This window comes from Carcharodon carcharias, chromosome 1 (genome assembly GCF_017639515.1).
Source record: "Carcharodon carcharias isolate sCarCar2 chromosome 1, sCarCar2.pri, whole genome shotgun sequence".
NCBI classification, from domain to species: domain Eukaryota; kingdom Metazoa; phylum Chordata; class Chondrichthyes; order Lamniformes; family Lamnidae; genus Carcharodon; species Carcharodon carcharias.
In genome coordinates, this window is record NC_054467.1 from 93,180,070 (window position 1) to 93,197,459 (window position 17,390).

The window sequence follows — 17,390 nt, forward strand, 5'->3', positions numbered from 1 at the left end:
CCCATGAATGAATATTAAAAACAGCCTGGAATGAGTGGGCTGTCTTATGACAAAAGACTAGGCTTGTATCTGCTGGAGTTTACGAAAGAAAGAGCTGACTTGATTGAAACATATAAGATCCTGAGAGGTCATGACAGGGTAGATGTGGGAGAATCTAGAACTAGGGGTCACCGTTTAAAAATAAGGGGTCGTCTATTTAAAACCGAGATGAGGCGAAATTTTTTTCACTGAAGGTCGTCAGTCCTTGGAATTGCCTTCCTGAAAAGGTGGTGGAAGCAGAGTCTTTCAATATTTTTAAGGCAGAGATGGATAGATTCTTAGTTAGCAAGGGGGTGATAGGTTATCAGCAGTAAATGGGATGCAGATTTCAGGTGATTATCAGATCAGCCATGGTCATATTAAATGGTGGAGCAGGCTCAAGGGGCTGAATGGCCGAGTCCTGTTCCTTGCTTGTATGTGCTTGGGATCCCCGGAGTCTCAGCTCTTGGGCCAGGTGGGTTTGGGCACGTTAAGGACAGGGGCAGTGAAGCGGAAAGGGTGGATTTAAGAGAGGGAACAGTTAGGAAGGAAGGTGATTTCAGTCTAATGGGGGCCTGCCCCATGGCAAAGGGCAGACCCGAAGAGCGACCCACTGCCCCCCTCCACCGTACTTTAACCATTTAAATTTAAAAAACGGGTTTCCAGCTCCTGCCCTGCTGCCCATGCCAAACATATATTATGGTGCGAGCAGTGTGGTATTCTGGTCAATAGGTTTGATAAGCCTGATTAACCCTTAAATGGTAATTTAAATATAGTGGGTGCACTGCCAATTTTGGTGCCTGTCTGCAGCCCCCCCCCCCCCCATATTATTGGAATGAGCTCGGGGGTGGGTGGGAAGGAGGTGGAATGGGCGCCTGAACCATTTTACATGCCCCTCCCCGCCTCGCAGGAAACACACCCACCAGGGAGGCACAAAATTCAGCCAATAAAGTGTAGTTATTAGTGTTCATATTCTTTGATTTCGGTGCAGTAAAAATCTTTTGTTTACAGCAATGGTACTTGTGGCTTCATTCTTTTAGTAAATACCTGGTTTTTTTTTTGATTTCCACACAAAAGAAAATAAAATAAACACATTACCAGCCTCTACCAAGATCATAACACCAGAATCATTCTATTAAATCTTAGCTACATCCCTTCACAGCCAGTATGCCTTTCCTTAAGTGCAGTGCCCAGAGCTGAACACGATACTTCCGGGTGTGGTGTAACTGGGGCTTTGTATACCTTCAGCGTGACCGTTGTCTTCTTGCATTCTAGATATAAAGGCTAGCGTTCCATTAGCCTTTTTGATTTTTTTTATACCTATTCCTGACATTTTTAATCTGTCTAAATGGACCCCTAAGTGTCTCTGCATCTCCGCTGCTTCTAGCTTTTCACCATTTAGAAAGAATTTTAATTATTCTTTGTAGGTCCAAAGTGCATGTCCTCACACTTGCCTATAATGAAACCCATTTGCCACAGTTTTGCCAATCACTTAATCTATTTTATTATCTCTTTATTTTATGCTTCCATCTGCAATGCTGCCGATCTTTGTATCATCAGCAAACTTGGATCTGTACCCCTCCATCCGGTCATCCAAGTCAATACTGTAAAGAGTTGAGACCCCAACATAGATCGTTGTGGGAGGCTATTAATCACATCCTGCCAATCAGGGTACCTGCCCTTATGTGGCTCAGTGTCACATTTTGTTTGATGCTCCTAGTCTCCAAATAAAATCTGAAATCCGCCTTTCTATATCAATTAATAATGCTTTGCATTGATGTGCCTAATTTGTTTCTCTCTGGCCTAGCACGTGGCAAGAGTAATCCTGAAATTATTACATTGGGAATCCTGAGTTTTAATCAAGCACTTAACTCATTAAACTTCATTTACAAGGGTTCTTTGAAGGTGTTTCCTTCAGTACCTGCAGCTCAATCATTCTAGCTGAACCACGCTCCCCAGCGGATAGCCATCACTTCCCTTGCACTGTATCACTAACCTATTGTAGCCTCATGGTGACCATCATCTGCATTGAGCATTCTGGGAGCCCATCTTCTTTCTGTATAATGCAAGTTCCATTCAACATTGTCATAATAACTGGACTTGAAAACTCAAAAGAACTGAAAGTAGTTTCAAACAATTATACTTTAGTGCTGAACTCCAGTTAAAACCAAACTCTTTGCTCACTCAGCTGCCTTCTCTGGGGGTTGCTTTCAACTTGAAGCCCCTCCCTTCTATTCCCATTTCTAACCCATCTTTCATGTTCCTTTCAATGAGAAATACCTGATCTGCTTTCCTCAACATGACCATGCAGAAATCAGTAGTTGTGTGGGTGGAGGATTGAAGGCCCAAGTTTAAGTCGAACCATCGCTACAAGAAAATGTTATTTTCCATCTTTTAATGCTAATTTTTTTCATTTTAATTGCAAGTAACGGGAATCATATGTTGGGTTGAAGGGGTGAGGTTGATTTATATTTAATTGAGTAGTCTGATCATGTGTGAATGTTTTCAGTTGAGCATGAGATTAAACCCACTCTGCATGTTGTTTGGCTTGATTTAGTAGGACAGTGAAAATGAATTCAGTAGGCTCTGAACATTATAATGGCATTTTTGTGATTAAGTTTTCCTGCTTAAAGGAATATTTGGACTATGCTTACAGAAATAAGGTCAAAGATGTGAAAGGGCTGCCATTGGGAAAGATATTACATTGTTGGAACAAAATAATAACATGGCACTGGGCTTGGCATGGCACTGGGCTTGGCACAGCATTGAGCTGAAACTTCAAGTTTAAAAATATAAATCTCTTGGTGAGATGTATATGACTTATTCCCAATATATCTAACTTGTGGTTAGAGAGAAAGAAGTCACTTTAAGAGCCAACAAGGCATGAGATCTTATCAATTAAATTGTGATTAGTAGTTAAGTGTTATGTGCAATGACAAAGCTTAATCTGCAATGCTTTTTCTTTTAAGCTTTTCTTCCAAGCAACTGATGAAGGGGCCCAGAGAAGCGAGTTGGTCCTTGTTGGGATGGTATGCTATTCCAGCAGACACTATTGCACCTTTGCCTTCCATACTAAAAGCTCTAAATGGATTTTCTTTGATGATGCTACTGTTAAAGAGGTGAGCTTTAAATCAGTAACTTGTAAATATGATGGCACATAAAATGTGTACTGTGCACAGTTTTGTTCTTGGTATTATTAAAAAGTATATAAAGGCACTGGAGAAAATGCAGAAAGAGATTTACAGGGACAGAGGAACAAGATTATACATGTCAACAAAGATTGAACAGGCTGGTGCTTTTCCCCTAGAAAAGGAAAATTTAAGGAGGTGAATGATAGAACATATGAAATAGGCAAGCAGGGAAAATCCAGTTGGCCCATCAAGACTACTACAAAAGGCTTTAAAATTGGGTTTAACAGGATAGAGATGAAGAAGATTTTTCAATGTGTTGGGGAGGCCAAACTAGGAGTTATAAATATAGCCACTAATAAATCTAAGGGGAATTCAGGAAGAACTTTTTTTAAAATCTTGGGTGTTCAGAATGTGATACTTGCTACCACAAAGGCTAGTTAAGGTGGATTGCATAGATGCTTTTAAGGGGAAGCTAGATAAACAAGTGACAGAGAAAAGAACCAGAGTTTATGCAGATGGAGTGAGCCGATGAGTGTGGGAAATGGTTAGATGGAGCATAAACACCAACGTGGTCCAGTTGGGCGGAATAGCCTGTTTCTCTGCTGTTTGTTGTCCGTATTTCTGTTTTTTAAGAACTGAAATGTTGAATTTTTTTTGTAAAAATGTGTTTTTAGAAAAATTGTGTTTATACACAATTCTAAAAACTGTTCACTTGGGGGTGTTGCATACTTACTTCAGTGCTTCTTAGCCTATTTTCTGGCTGTAAGCATGTAATACCTTTATTAAGAGTACAGCTGTTTGAGAAATATGCTCAAAAGATGTACAAGCAGTGAAACCTTGATTGCTATGCTTCCATTATTATTTGCAAGAATGTAGAATAGTATTGGGCATTAGAAATCCCTACTTATTTCAAAGCACAGTTTCTGTAGTGGTTAAAAAGAGCTGGTTCAGATTACAGCTGCTGATTCATTGATGAATGTTCATGCCTTTCCCATGCAGCAGTTTAACTCCAGTTTTAATGTGTTCCTATGCCAATGTTGTAACTAGCCTAGAAATTCAGTGTTCAAATTTCTTGAGCAGAACAGGCACCTGGACATACCATATAGCTTCTTTCATGCCTTGCTCACCATACTGGATTTTTCTGTAGGTGTCCAGTGTGTATGCCAGAACTATTTAAATTGGTAATTAAAATATGTAATTAAGAGTCATACACTGCTTCTAAGACCTTTGGATGATCTTTGGTACCTCAGCTCCTGACTCACCATATGGTAAACTTGCCTAGCAACTTGACACTAACAGGCAGAAAGGACCTTTCAGCAGTGCCATTTAAAGGGTTCATTCACTACATGTTATTAGCTAGTTTGTCATTTAAGATTAATGGCTAACTCTGGGGAAACAAACTATAATTGAGAGTGGCAAACTATTTCAAATCTTAATATTTTAATATTTCTCTCTGAACAGTGCCATTAGGAGTATCTTGGTTTGGTTAAACAAATCAACACGTTTCAAATCCAAATGTATGTTTTTCTCTGCTTTAGCTGTTACTAATTAAATAATACACTAATTGTGTTTTTTATGAATCACATTAAAAAAAACTTTATCTTTTTTCCCTTCCTCTGTCAACACAGTGATCCATATCCAACACAGAGGGGCTTGTGTTGATGATTGGTCCTGACCACCATATATGTTTGTTGGCACTGGTTGCCTTTGGTGTATCATAACACTAAATATCTTTTGAAATTAAATAAAAAATCTAAAACTTTTTTTAAGATTAAGAGACATAAGCCATTCTTGAATATGTATTGTGCTACAGTTTTAAATATTGTAGTTTGATATCCTAAATTCAGTATTTTGTTGAGATTGATAAAGGTTCAATTGCTTAACTCTAAACAGAAATCTTATTTTTTCACAGCTGTTTATCAACACTATAAGATCAAAGTGTATGGAAAATCCAGTGCAAAAGGACAATAACTCTAATTTAAATTTGCATAATATTTTAATTCAGAAAGGAAGAAAATGATTAACAAAAATATACTAAAAGATAGGATGGAAGAAAGCTATGCATTAATTACATTTTCACCTTATTAATTTACTTTTCACCTAAAGGCTATATTATAACTAGATCTGTCATACATACTTTCATCCATCTGATTGCAAAGCTGTTGAATTAAAAAAATATTCATCTAATAGGTTGGATCAAAGTGGAAAGATGTGCTCTCCAAGTGTATTCGAGGTCACTTCCAACCTCTGCTGTTGTTTTATGCTAATCCCTATGGTATGCCAGTCAATACAGAGGATGTACCAAGACATGCCTTTCAGTCTGCTCACTGTAAACCAGATGGAGAGGATTCAGGTCAGTTTTACACCTTCAAATAAAAAAAACTCCAGAAGTTACTTCCTTTTGTAAATTAAGTTTTCATAGGTATGTCAAGCATTGTGACTTTGCTGATTCTAATGGCAGTTTATCAAAGTTTATCTGTCCTTCATTTTATGTTGCTGCTAAATATGTAAACGTATTCACCATTGAGCTATTGTGTATTTTTATTAATTTGCATACTGTCTTGTCAATAGCAAAGAAAAATATTCAGTAACTTCAAAAATGTTAACGTTGAAATACCACCAGTAGTTTTCTATTTATTTTTATTGTCCTTACTATCAGTTTGAATCTATGATGAGTTAAGGGATCATGGGTCCACTCCAGAACTTGAGCGCTTAATCAATACAGATACTTCCGTGTGGTCCTGACGAAGTGCTGCATTTTGGAGATGCCATCTTTCTTTAAATGAAAGCCGACCTTTCATTTTAGGTTGATGTAATTGATCCATTGCAGCTTTTCTGAAGAAGAGGAATTTCCCACTTCATGTTCAACATTTAAGCATCAACACCACAAAAACAGATTTACTGGTCATTCATCTCATTGTTCTTGTTGGTCCCAATCAAAATTTTCAACTTGATTCCTGACTTGTAACTGGAGGCTTTGTTGAAAAGCATTTCAGACGTAGGTCTGGCCTACTCAGTCTCTCCTCCAGCAGGTACATTACCCAAAATCCAACTTTCCGAAAACTGGACATGTTTCTCTCAGGAGATCTGGGTGTCGCTCCCAGAACAGTGATTCAACGCTCCTGCCCTCCCTCTCCCCCACCCCAAACATACTACCATGCATAACACTGCAAAAAAAAAACGAATGATTTCAGTAGACTCCCATGGCCATTATAATTTTGTATAATTGGTGAAAATGAAGGATATCACATGGGCCCTAAAATTTTACAACTTTTATATAATTGCAGATACATAACTGCTTATTACACAAGCGTCGAAGTCCGGTATCCCTTTTCTGTCAGACTGTTTGGTGTTCTAGTTCACGAGCTCAGACCTGAGTTCATTGCAGCACTTTAAGACCTGCCTCCCCCAGCCCTCTCTATTCCTCGGCAGAATGCTGCCTGTTCCACCTTTGGCTAACACAATATCCTGGAGAACCCAAAGTCAGGCACAGTCTCAGTCCCGATGGTGTCGGATTTTGAACATCGAAACTGTAGGACCATCCCCTCATCCCAGTAATTGGCCTGGTGAAGTTGCAGCCCCTCTAAATATATCCTTCTTTAGGTAAGGACCCCAGAGTTGTACACAGTACTTCAGGTGTGGTTTCAAGGCCGTAAACAACTGCAGTAAGACTTATTTACTCTTATCCTCCAACCCTTTGTAATAAAGGCTAGCAGACCATTTACTTTGTTTGCTGTACTTGTATGTTAACTTTCTGTGATGCATATCCAAGGACACCTCGATCTTTCTGAATGTCAACATTTTCTCACCAATTTGAAAAATATTCTGCTTTTCTATAATACTATAACTTCATAGGAGCAGGGGTAGGCCATTTGGTCCGTCAAGCCTGCTCCACCATTCAATTAGATCATGTCTAATCATCTGCCTCAATGCCACTTTCCCATGCTATTCCAATTTCACATTTCTCCCCATTATATTCCATCTGCCACACTTGTGCACACTCACTTAACCTGTCTAAACCTTTTTGCAGGCTCTTCGTAACCTCCTCGCAGCCTAGTTTCCACCAAATTTTGTATTGTCAGCAAGCACATGTACATTACACTTGGTCCCCTCATCTAAATCATTGATGTAGATTGTTAATAGCTGAGACTGTAGTACTGACCCTTGTGATATCCCAGTAGCTTACAGCCTTCCAACTCACAAATCATCTGTTTGTTCCTACTGTTTTCTGTTAGTTGGTTCATAATCTATAATATATTACCCTAATCCTATGAGCTCTAATTTCTGTAATAATTTCTTGAATGACGATTTATTGAATGCTCTTTGAAAACCTGAAAATCAGTGGCTGTATTGTATTCACTTCTCCAACCTATTGATTACATCTTTAAAAAAAAACAAATTTATCAAACACAATTTCTTATTCTTAAATTAAAGCAGAAAAGAAAAGCCATATTGGACTTGAAACGTTAACTCTGTTTCTCTCTCCATAGATGTTTCTAGGCCTGCTGAGTTTTTTCAGTATTTTGTTTTTTTATTTCTCTTAAATCTGTGTTAACTCTGCCCATTCAAGTGTCATGTTATCACATCCCTAATAGTAAATTCTGGCATTTTCCTTACTGCTGATGTCAGGTTAACTGACCGATAGTTTCCTGTTTTCGTCTCCCTCCTTTCTTGAATCTCTGGGTTACATTTTTTATCTTCCAATCCACAGGGATTGTGGCAGAATCTGTGCAATTCTGGAAGATCAAAACCAATGGATCCACCATCTCTGTCCAGATAATTTGTCAGCTTTTCACCCCATTAATTTATCTGTACTACTTCATTTTTTTCCTTAAGTTTCTCTTTTTCATTAGATTTCTAGTTCCCGGCCACTTCTTGAAAGATTTTCTGCCTTCTACCATGAAGACAGATACAAATTATTTCTCATTATAGTTTTGCTAATCTCCTTTTTACACAGCTATGAAAGCTTTTACAATTTTTTTTATTTCAAATTAGTTTGCCCTCTTATCCTACTTTCTCTTTCTTTATCAATTTCCATCCTTGCTGAATTTTAAAATCCTCCCAATCCTCAGATTTACCATTGTTTGACAGTAATATGGGACTCACCCTTTAATCTAGTACTACCTTTAACTTCACTTGTTGGCCATGGTTGGACCAACTTTGCTGGTGGGAATTTAATCATTTAAGGGACTATGTAATCATTGCAAATCATAAATTAATGTTTGTATGTTTGCCATTACCTGCCTACAGTCATATCTTTTAACCTAGTTTCCCAATCTAGGTTAGCCAATTTGCCCCTCTATCTAACCTTTATACTTAGCTTTGTTCAGACTTAATCCCCTAGTTTTGGTCTTAACTAAATTACTCAAGTGTAATTAAAAAAAATTTCCCCAAGGACTTATTTACTACAGGTACAACCTTGTCTCTTTGCACAAAGCTACACCCAAAATAGCCTGTTGCCTTGATGGGCCCCTTGGCCTACAAATCTAGAGAACTAGCTTTAATGTGTTCCATGAACTCGTCTTCCACACTTCTGCTGCAAATTTGGCTTGCCCAGTCTGTGTAAAAATTATAATCCTCCATGATTGCTGTATTACCTTTGTTTCATGCATCTTCTAATTTCCTGAGTTATACTCTGCTTGACAGTATACGTACTGTTAGGGGGCATATGAGCTACTCTACCATTGTTTTTTGACTTTGTTATTTCTTAGCTCTACTGAAACTGATTCTGTGGCCAGAATTTTATTAGCCCTTAGATGACAAGTTGGGAGATGGGAAGGCTGGAATTGCTACCAATTAAGGGCAACTTCCCACCTTCATAGCTATTTTTCTCATGGCAGAAGCTGTGTAGCCTGCTGCCAGCTGGGGAGACCGTCCAGTGAAACCTGGCAGTATCCCAGTGGGATCTGGTTGCCTGTGCACTGTGAGACAGCTCCCCAACTCCAGATTTAATTGGACCTGCCTGCCTGGCCTAACCATCCCCCCAACCCCACTTTCCCCTCACTGAGGGTGCCCGTTCATTGAAGTGCTCTCTCTTTGCAGATGTAGCCTCAGCAATGGCCACCACTAGTAGTGCCACTGTTAAGGGGGCAGCAACTCTTGGGGGTAGGCTGCTGTGCTTAATTGCGATAGCAGCTCTGGCAGTGATCGCTTAATAGGCCACTGCCAGAAATATGTCTCTTGGATCCTGCTGCTGGCTGAAGCAGGGTCGCCCCTCACTTTCAGTTCCTTTGGTGGGGCTTCTGCTGAATACACAAGATCCAGTCCTGTATCTTGATTTTTCAAGCTAAGATTGTTTCTTTGTAGTGCCTTCACCTCGTCTTTGTTATTAGGACTATCCTTCTTCGTTTTCCATTTTCCTATTTTCCTATCTCTTCTGAAAGCCAAGTATCCTGTGATATTTCATTCCCAATCTCGGTCACTCTGCCATGCATCCCTGTTATGGTTATTAAATTAAACCCATTAATTTCTATATGTGCTGTTAATTCACCCACTTTACTGTAAAGCCTTTGCACATTAAAATACAGTGCCTTAAGCTTTTTTCTAATTTTCTTCAATGTTGCCCTAAGCATTAATGCCTCATTCCTTTGTTCCTCTATGCCCCTTCCTAGCCCACTTTTTAAAATTTATTCTTTCATGGTACGTGGGCAATGCTGACTAGGCCAGCATTTATTGCCCATCCCTAATTGTCCTTGAAAGGTGGTGGTGAGCTGCCTTTTTAAGTCATTGCAGTTTATGTGTTGTAGGTATAACCACAGTGCTATTAGGAAGGGAGTTCCAGGATTTTGACCTAGTGCCAGTGAAGGAACGGTGAATTAGTTCCAAGTCAGGATGGTGTGTGGCTTGGAGGGGAACTTGCAGTTATTGGTATTCCCATGCATCTGTACTTGTACTTCTAGGTGGTAGAGGTCACGGGTTTGGAAGGTGCTATCGAAGGAGCCTTGGCGAGTTGTTGCTGTGCATCTTGTAGATGGTACACACTGCTACCACCCACTCTGCATTAGTGGTGAAGGGAATGAATGTTTAAGGTTGTGGATTGAATTCTAATCAAACAGGCTGCTTTGTCCTGGATGGTGTTGAGCTTCTTGAGTATTTTTGGAGCTGCAGTCATCCAGGCAAGTGGAGAGTATTCCATCACACTCCTGACTTGTGCTTTGAAGTTGGTGGACAGGTCTTCGGGAGTCAGAGGTGAGTTACTTGCCACAATTCTCAGCCTCTGACCTGCTCGGGTAGCCAGAGTATTTATATGGCTCGTCCAGTTCAGTTTCTGGTTAATGGTAACCCTAGGATGTTGAGAGTAGAGGATTCAGCGATGGGTAATGCCTTTTTATATCAAGGGAAGATGGTTAGATTCTCACTTGTTGGAGATGGTCATTGCCTGATACTTGTGTGGCATGAATGTTACTTGCCACATATCAGCCCAAGCCTGAGTATTGTTCACATCTTGCTGCTGTTATGACGTGGCAATTGATGTGTGCCAGGCAGATCAAATCCATGAGGGAAACTTGATCACACGCTTACAATGAGTTTGGAATTTGTAGTTATTTCGAGATGTGTGCCCTGAATTCAGACCACCAAGACTTTAGAGATTTTTTTTAGAAAGTTAAATTAAACATTTATTAACAAAAGAAAAAATTTCAAGTACATATATAGGTCTACAAATTACTACTATAATAAATCTTAAAACCCGTAATTAATCTGGCTTCCAGTTACGTTCCCGTTAAGGCAACGATAAAAAAAAGATTTTAAGCAGATCCAGGCAAGTCAACACACTACCCTGGACAGTAAAATTCAAAGTGGCTTTTCCCAACTTCGGTTTCTGTAGAGAGCAGCTTAATGCACAACCACTGGAGGCTTTTCAAACTTTTGGTAGATCTCTCAACGTCTTCCCTGACACACAGCCTCATCTCCCTTTATACATGTTTCTCCTTTTTAATGCAAATTCCACTGTACCTATATGTCGTTTGAACTTTACCTTTCTCATAACATTAGCACCATGAAATGGTTTATATTATCAGTAACCTTTGGGGAAAAATAAACACACTGCTTGGCCTAGCTTCTCTGGCTAAGTGTAACATCCTACTTTCTCTTTGAAGTCCAGACTACCCTGATTTATCTAAAAATGCAAATTCTCCTTACCTCACAATCTAAAACTTCAGCCATGTTTAGGTATTTAGCATTTCAAACCTAGCTTCTTCTGATGAGTCAAAGCATTCAGACCAGCTATCTCCACTTCAATTAAATCCTAAACACACACACACACACACACAATCCAAAAAAACCTCACTATAAACCTACTTTTACGATAAATCACAATGATATTATGAGAATTATTATACTTTCCTGTCACTGCATATGAACACTATATGTTTCAGTATTTGAGGAGTTGCTAATAGTACAGAACATTGTGCAATCATCAGCAAACTTCTCAACTTCTGACCTTACAATGGAAGGAAGGGCATTGATGAAGCAGCTGAAGATGGTTGGGTCTAGGACACTATCCTGAGGAACTCCTGCAGCGATGTCCTGGGACTGAGATGATTGACCTCCAACAAACACAACCATATTCCTTTGTGCTAGGTATGACTCCAAATACTGAAGAGATTTCCTCCTGACTCCCATTGACTCTAGTTTTGCTAGGGGTCCTTGATGACACACTTAGTTAAATGTTGCCTTGATGTGAATGGCAGTCACTCTCATTTCACCTCTTGAGTTCAGCTCTTTTGACCACGTTTGGACCAATGCTGTAATGAGTTCTGGTTATTTTTACCTAAATTGGTACTTGGTTCTACAGCCTTGACACTTGTCATACTGCTTTTGAATTTACCTTTTCCTGAATCTTCCCACACCCTCCCTTCATTAGTGTAAAGCTCTATCTACTGCCCTAATTATTTTATTCACCAGATCACTGAACCCAGCCTAGCTTAAATAGAGCCTTTCCCACTATCCTAGCTCACTCTTTCTCCAGTACTGATGCCAGAGCTTCATGAGTTGAAACTCCTGCCTTCCATGCCACTCTTCCAGCCATGCAGTCAACTGACTGATCTGTTTGTGCCTATGCCAGTTTGCACGTTATCTATGAAGTTCTGCTTAATTTCGGCCCTTGCATCTCAGGCTATCAGCAGAACCTCATTGCTAGATCTATCTATGTTTCTGTGTGGGCCATGACAACTGGAACCTCTGTCTTCCACTTCAAGCTCTGACTGCGAGGAGATGTTCTTAAATTTGGCACTGGACAGGCAACAAAACCTTTGGAATCCCTGATCATGGCTGCAGGGAATTGTATTTATTCCCCCTGGCCATACTGTACTATCACCTTCCTTTTCATTCCCATATCCCACCACAGCTCCCCCACTTAAATGGTTTCTTGTGCCATGGTACCATGAAGAATTTGCTCATCCTCTCTTGCTCCTATTTACATGGGCCGCAAGAACCTCATAAGTATTAGATAATGGCAAATTTCAAAGTGCTTCCAAAATGGCACCTGGGGTTCCTTTATCTAGCTGGTTTGTGGTCATGCCCTCTGACCACTAACCAGACTTGCACCACCACCTAACCCAAGGGATGTGACTGCCTACCGGATAAAGTATTTAGACAAACCTCCTTCCATTTCTTAGGTAACTAATGTTTCTTCCTCAATCAAAATTTGCTTTATTAGCAGTTTATGGGAGATTACTTGAAGCAAATTAACTGCCATTTTTACCCTTACAAGAATATACTTCAAAAAAGGTAATTCATTATATGTGAAGTGGATTGGGACATCATCAGAGTCATGATGAATATTGACATAGAATGCATTCACTTGTTTCTCAGCTGTTTAATTTCCAGAGCAAAGTATTCTGCTTACATACATATCAATTGCCAAAGATAATCAAGTGAAATGGCAGAATTTATGCCCACCCAATCACTCCAGGATTCCATGCTAGAAGGCTAATCTCTATAAAATGTTTCAAAATGTGCTGTTTTATCATTAAACAGCAATTAGCAATTAGGCAATAGGCATTTTTTTGATAGACCTGGTGGTATGGAAATAAAAGGACATTCTCCTTTTGTCTTGGTCACATCTTGGACTAATATACAGAGAATTTCTCTTCAGGCTTCTGGTTAGATATAAACACAGCTTTCACTAGTTAATGATGTGATTTGACAATTTTAGATAACAGGTGCTTTGCTGCTACATTACTCTGAGAATCATTGCTCCCCAAAGGTAATCCAGCAAAAGAGCAAAATATTTACCCACTATTGAATCCTAGCTGACTGCACTCTGCTTAGTATTTAGAATCTCGCCACTGATTTTTGTAATGCTTGGGTACAGCTCTAACTGTACTGTGGAAGTTAGTTAAGCAAAGAATGAATGTTGGGTCACTTTGAATTCTCTTCCTCATTCTTTGAAAGGGACTCCACTTCCAAATAAAAATATTCTATTCTACTCCTTGTTTCTTGATATGGTATTGCTTGGAAGTGTTATATATTTTGTTATACTTGTGTGCCTGATTATTTACATTGCTATGTGAGATCTCATTTAAAGAACAAAGACTAGAGCTAAGAATTGGACCTTGTTTATAACTAGGGAGGAAATTGGTGGAGAGAAATTACTGAGGTTGATTTTCACTGTCCTTGCCTGGCACTAACGGAGCAATAATCCCTTTAAAATGGGGGTAGAAGCCTCCCTCCTGTTCTATTAACATGGCAATGTAGGTGGCTCCATTTTGAAAGATGTCTATTGCCAGGGGTCCAAAACACCTGCCTGCTTCAGATGATAAGTCCCTTTTTAATATGGAAATTGCACTTCCAACACAAATAAAGCCCTGATTGTCACTTTGACCCGAGCCTTTACAATTTGCTAGTTGGTTGTCCAAAAGTCAAAACTGATCCTGTTTTTCTAGTAGATCTTCATTTATACAATGCAGTTCACTTAGTGCTTGGTGACATTGCTATCAGCAGGGCTATATTTTCTCGAAGTGTTTGTGTCTTATGTGAAAAGTGGCTTGATTCCAACATCTACATCTAAATGATATCTGCATATTTTATGTAACAGAAATTCCTGCTGCCAGAATGGCTGATTACATGAGGGAAAATGGAACTGAAGGACATCCATCAAGAACCAGTGGTTCAAAAATGCCCCTAAAACAGCCATCTAATACTAAAGGAGGTTTCCAGAGAGGTTATATTCAAGATAGTCAGGGGCGAGGGCTCAGTAAGTAATTAATTATCTTGTGACACTGTTCATTTAAAACTTGGATACTCTATTAATAATAATAGGCAGGGCTGCTAGAGTTCTGCAGCACCAACAAACCTAATTTGTTTCAGCACCCTCACTAAATTCTGCAGCACAAGCATGTAGATTCTACAGAGATAAGAACAAAAAACTGCGGATGCTAGAAATCCAAAACAAAAACAGAAATACTTGGAAAAACTCAGCAGGTCTGGCAGCATCGGCGGAGAAGAACAAAGTTGACATTTTGAGTCCTCATGGCCCTTCAACAGAACGAAGTAAAAATAGGAGAGGGGTGAAATACAAGCTGGTTCAAGGTGGGGGAGGTGGTTGTAGGGACAAACAAGCAGTGATAGGAGCAGATAATCAACAGATGTCACAGACAAAAGAACAATGTAGGTGTTGAAGGTGGTGATATTATCTAAAGGAATGTGTTAATTAAGGGTAGAAAGCAGAGGTTCCCCGTGCTGCTAACCCATTGGTTTATACAGATCATGTGATCTTACAACACCGGGTTACTCTTAAAGCTACAGTCCTTCATTTCCAACATTGGAGAGACCAAACGCAGACTGAATGACCGTTTTGCAGAACACCTTCGGTCTGTCTGCAAGAATGACCCAGACCTCCCTGTCGCTTGCCATTTTAACACTCCACCCTGCTCTCTTGCCCACATGTCTGTCCTTGGCTTGCTGCATTGTTCCAGTGAAGCCCAACGCAAACTGGAGGAACAGCACCTCATCTTCCGACTAGGCACTTTACAGACTTCCAGACCGAATATTGAATTCAACAACTTTAGATCTTGAACTCCCTCCTCCATCCCCACCCCCTTTCCGTTTCTTCCCCCTCCCTTTTGCTTTTTCCAATAATTTAAATAGATTTTTCTTTTCCCATCTATTTCCATTATTTTTAAATCTATACCTTTTATGCCCTTTTAGTCTTATTTCACTCCACGCCCACTAGAGCTATCTGTACCTTGTGTGTCCTGCCATCCGTTCTTAATTACCACATTCTTTTAGATAATATGATCACCTTCAACACCTCTTTGTTCTTTTGTCTGCTCCTATCATTGCTTGTCCCTACAACCACCCCCACAACAACACCCCCCCACCCCCCAACCAGCTTATATTTCACCCCTCTCCTATTTTTACTTAGTTCTGTTGAAGGGTCATGAGGACTCAAAATGTCAGCTTTGTTCTTCTCCGCTGATGCTGCCAGACCTGCTGAGTTTTTCCAGGTATTTCTGTTTTTGTTTTAGGTTCTACAGCAAGTGTTTGGAAACTGTTGCTGAACTTCTAGTTTTTCTTCAGGGAATTTGCTTTTTCAAACACCAGCTTTTTTTTCCATTCTTAACCTTAAATGCTGCTTAGCAGTTTCAGCTGACATTCAAGATTTGTCTCATCTGGCTTTAAACTACCAAGTGTGACTGTAAGGTGATAAGTGGCAACGATTTGTTAAGTGGCCAATGAATATCTAGTATACTACTGATGCCTGTTGACTTGTGATCTTCTAATCTCTGTTGTTTTGCAATTTGTTGATCTCCATGCATTTTTCACTTGCAGGATTGCTTGCCAAACTGGACCCAAACTCTAGATGTGTTGATTTGCTGCCTATAGATGTTACTAGTGCCTTTATTTATGCAGTATGCCAGATGCCATTAGTGATTATTAAAACATAGTTTCTGTATTTGTGTCTAAACAAAAATACCTGGAAAAACTCAGCAGGTCTGACAGCATCTGCGGAGAGGAATACAGTTAACGTTTCGAGTCCGTATGACTCTTCAACAGAACTAAGGAAAAATAGAAAAGAGGTGAAATATAAGGTGGCCCCGACGTCATTGCGCCCCTTTTGAATCTTCAGGAAGGCGGGGACGCAGCAAAATCAGCTGCGGGCCCGCTGACCTGTCAGTGGCCAAATGAGGCCATTGACAGGATCATTAAAACAATTAAAGGACCTGCCCATCCAACCTTAAGGTTGGCAGGCAGGCCAGGAGCCCCGGCAGGGAACAGAAAAAACATGAAACCACATCTACTGGCGGGATGAGGTTTCAAGTAGGTTTTAAAAAGTTTAATAAAGTTTTAGTGTAAATTATGAGCATGTCCCATCTCATGTGACATTGTCACATGAGGGGGACATGTTAAGGTTTTTTTTTCTCTTTTTAATATTTTTAAAAGTGTCAGCGATCTCCCTGAGGCAGCACTTAGCCTCAGGGAGATGTGCAGGTCTGACAGTATCTGTGGAGAGAGAGAGAGAGAGAGAGAGACAGAGATAATGTTTCGAGTCCGCAGCCAAACACTGCAAGACTTGAACATATTCCTTTTGTTTACAGCTGTGATTAATAAAAGAAACATCTTCTACAGATCTGTAGAAGAGTCATGCAGACTAGAAATGTTATCTCACTTTTGGGGGGATCCCCCGCCCCCCTGCCTGAACAGGAAGCGCATAGCCTTAATTGGCCCGCCCACTTAAAATGGGACCAACACAAATGCCAAATTTCACAACAATTTATACTACAGGAGAAAAGGATGTTGATTTTGATTGGCTGAGGTGTTGCCATGAAGAAAGCAACCAGGAACAATAGGCTCCTCATGCTTCCAGGTAATTCACAAAAGGTGCAAGACTTGAACATGTTCCTTTTATTAATCACACCTGCAAACAAAGGGAATATGTTCAAGTCTTGCAGCGTTTTTGAATCATCTGGAAAGATGTTCCCCGTTGCTTTCTCCATGGTGACAATGAGGGTTGATTTACCAACCAGTCAGTACCCTTTTCTCCTGTAGTATAAATTGTTACGATCTTTTTGAAATTTTGCGTTTGTCCTAATGAGCACAAAATTAAAAGCTTTGGCAACATGTCTCTCTTTTCAGCAAAATTCAAGCTCTGTACCATCAAATAAGTATTGTAGGTAAACAAAAAATGCTGGAAAAACTCAGCAGGTCTGACAGTATCTGTGGAGAGAGAGAGACAGAGATAATGTTTCGAGTCCGCAACCAAGCACTGCAAGACTTGAACATATTCCTTTTGTTTAC

At 39.8% G+C, this 17,390-nt stretch overlaps 1 protein-coding gene across 5 annotated transcripts in view; it reads left to right on the forward strand.

The window, feature by feature from the left end:
- LOC121277970 (inactive ubiquitin carboxyl-terminal hydrolase 53-like) overlaps positions 1 to 17,390 on the forward strand; it is a 124,366-nt gene that overhangs the window by 61,446 nt on the left and 45,530 nt on the right. For all 5 annotated transcript variants that reach the window (XM_041187901.1, XM_041187920.1, XM_041187910.1 and 2 more), the window contains 3 exons: positions 2,988 to 3,137; positions 5,340 to 5,502; positions 14,188 to 14,346. In XM_041187901.1, the coding sequence (XP_041043835.1) occupies positions 2,988 to 3,137; positions 5,340 to 5,502; positions 14,188 to 14,346 (472 nt within the window). The remainder of the gene's footprint in view (positions 1 to 2,987; positions 3,138 to 5,339; positions 5,503 to 14,187; positions 14,347 to 17,390) is intronic.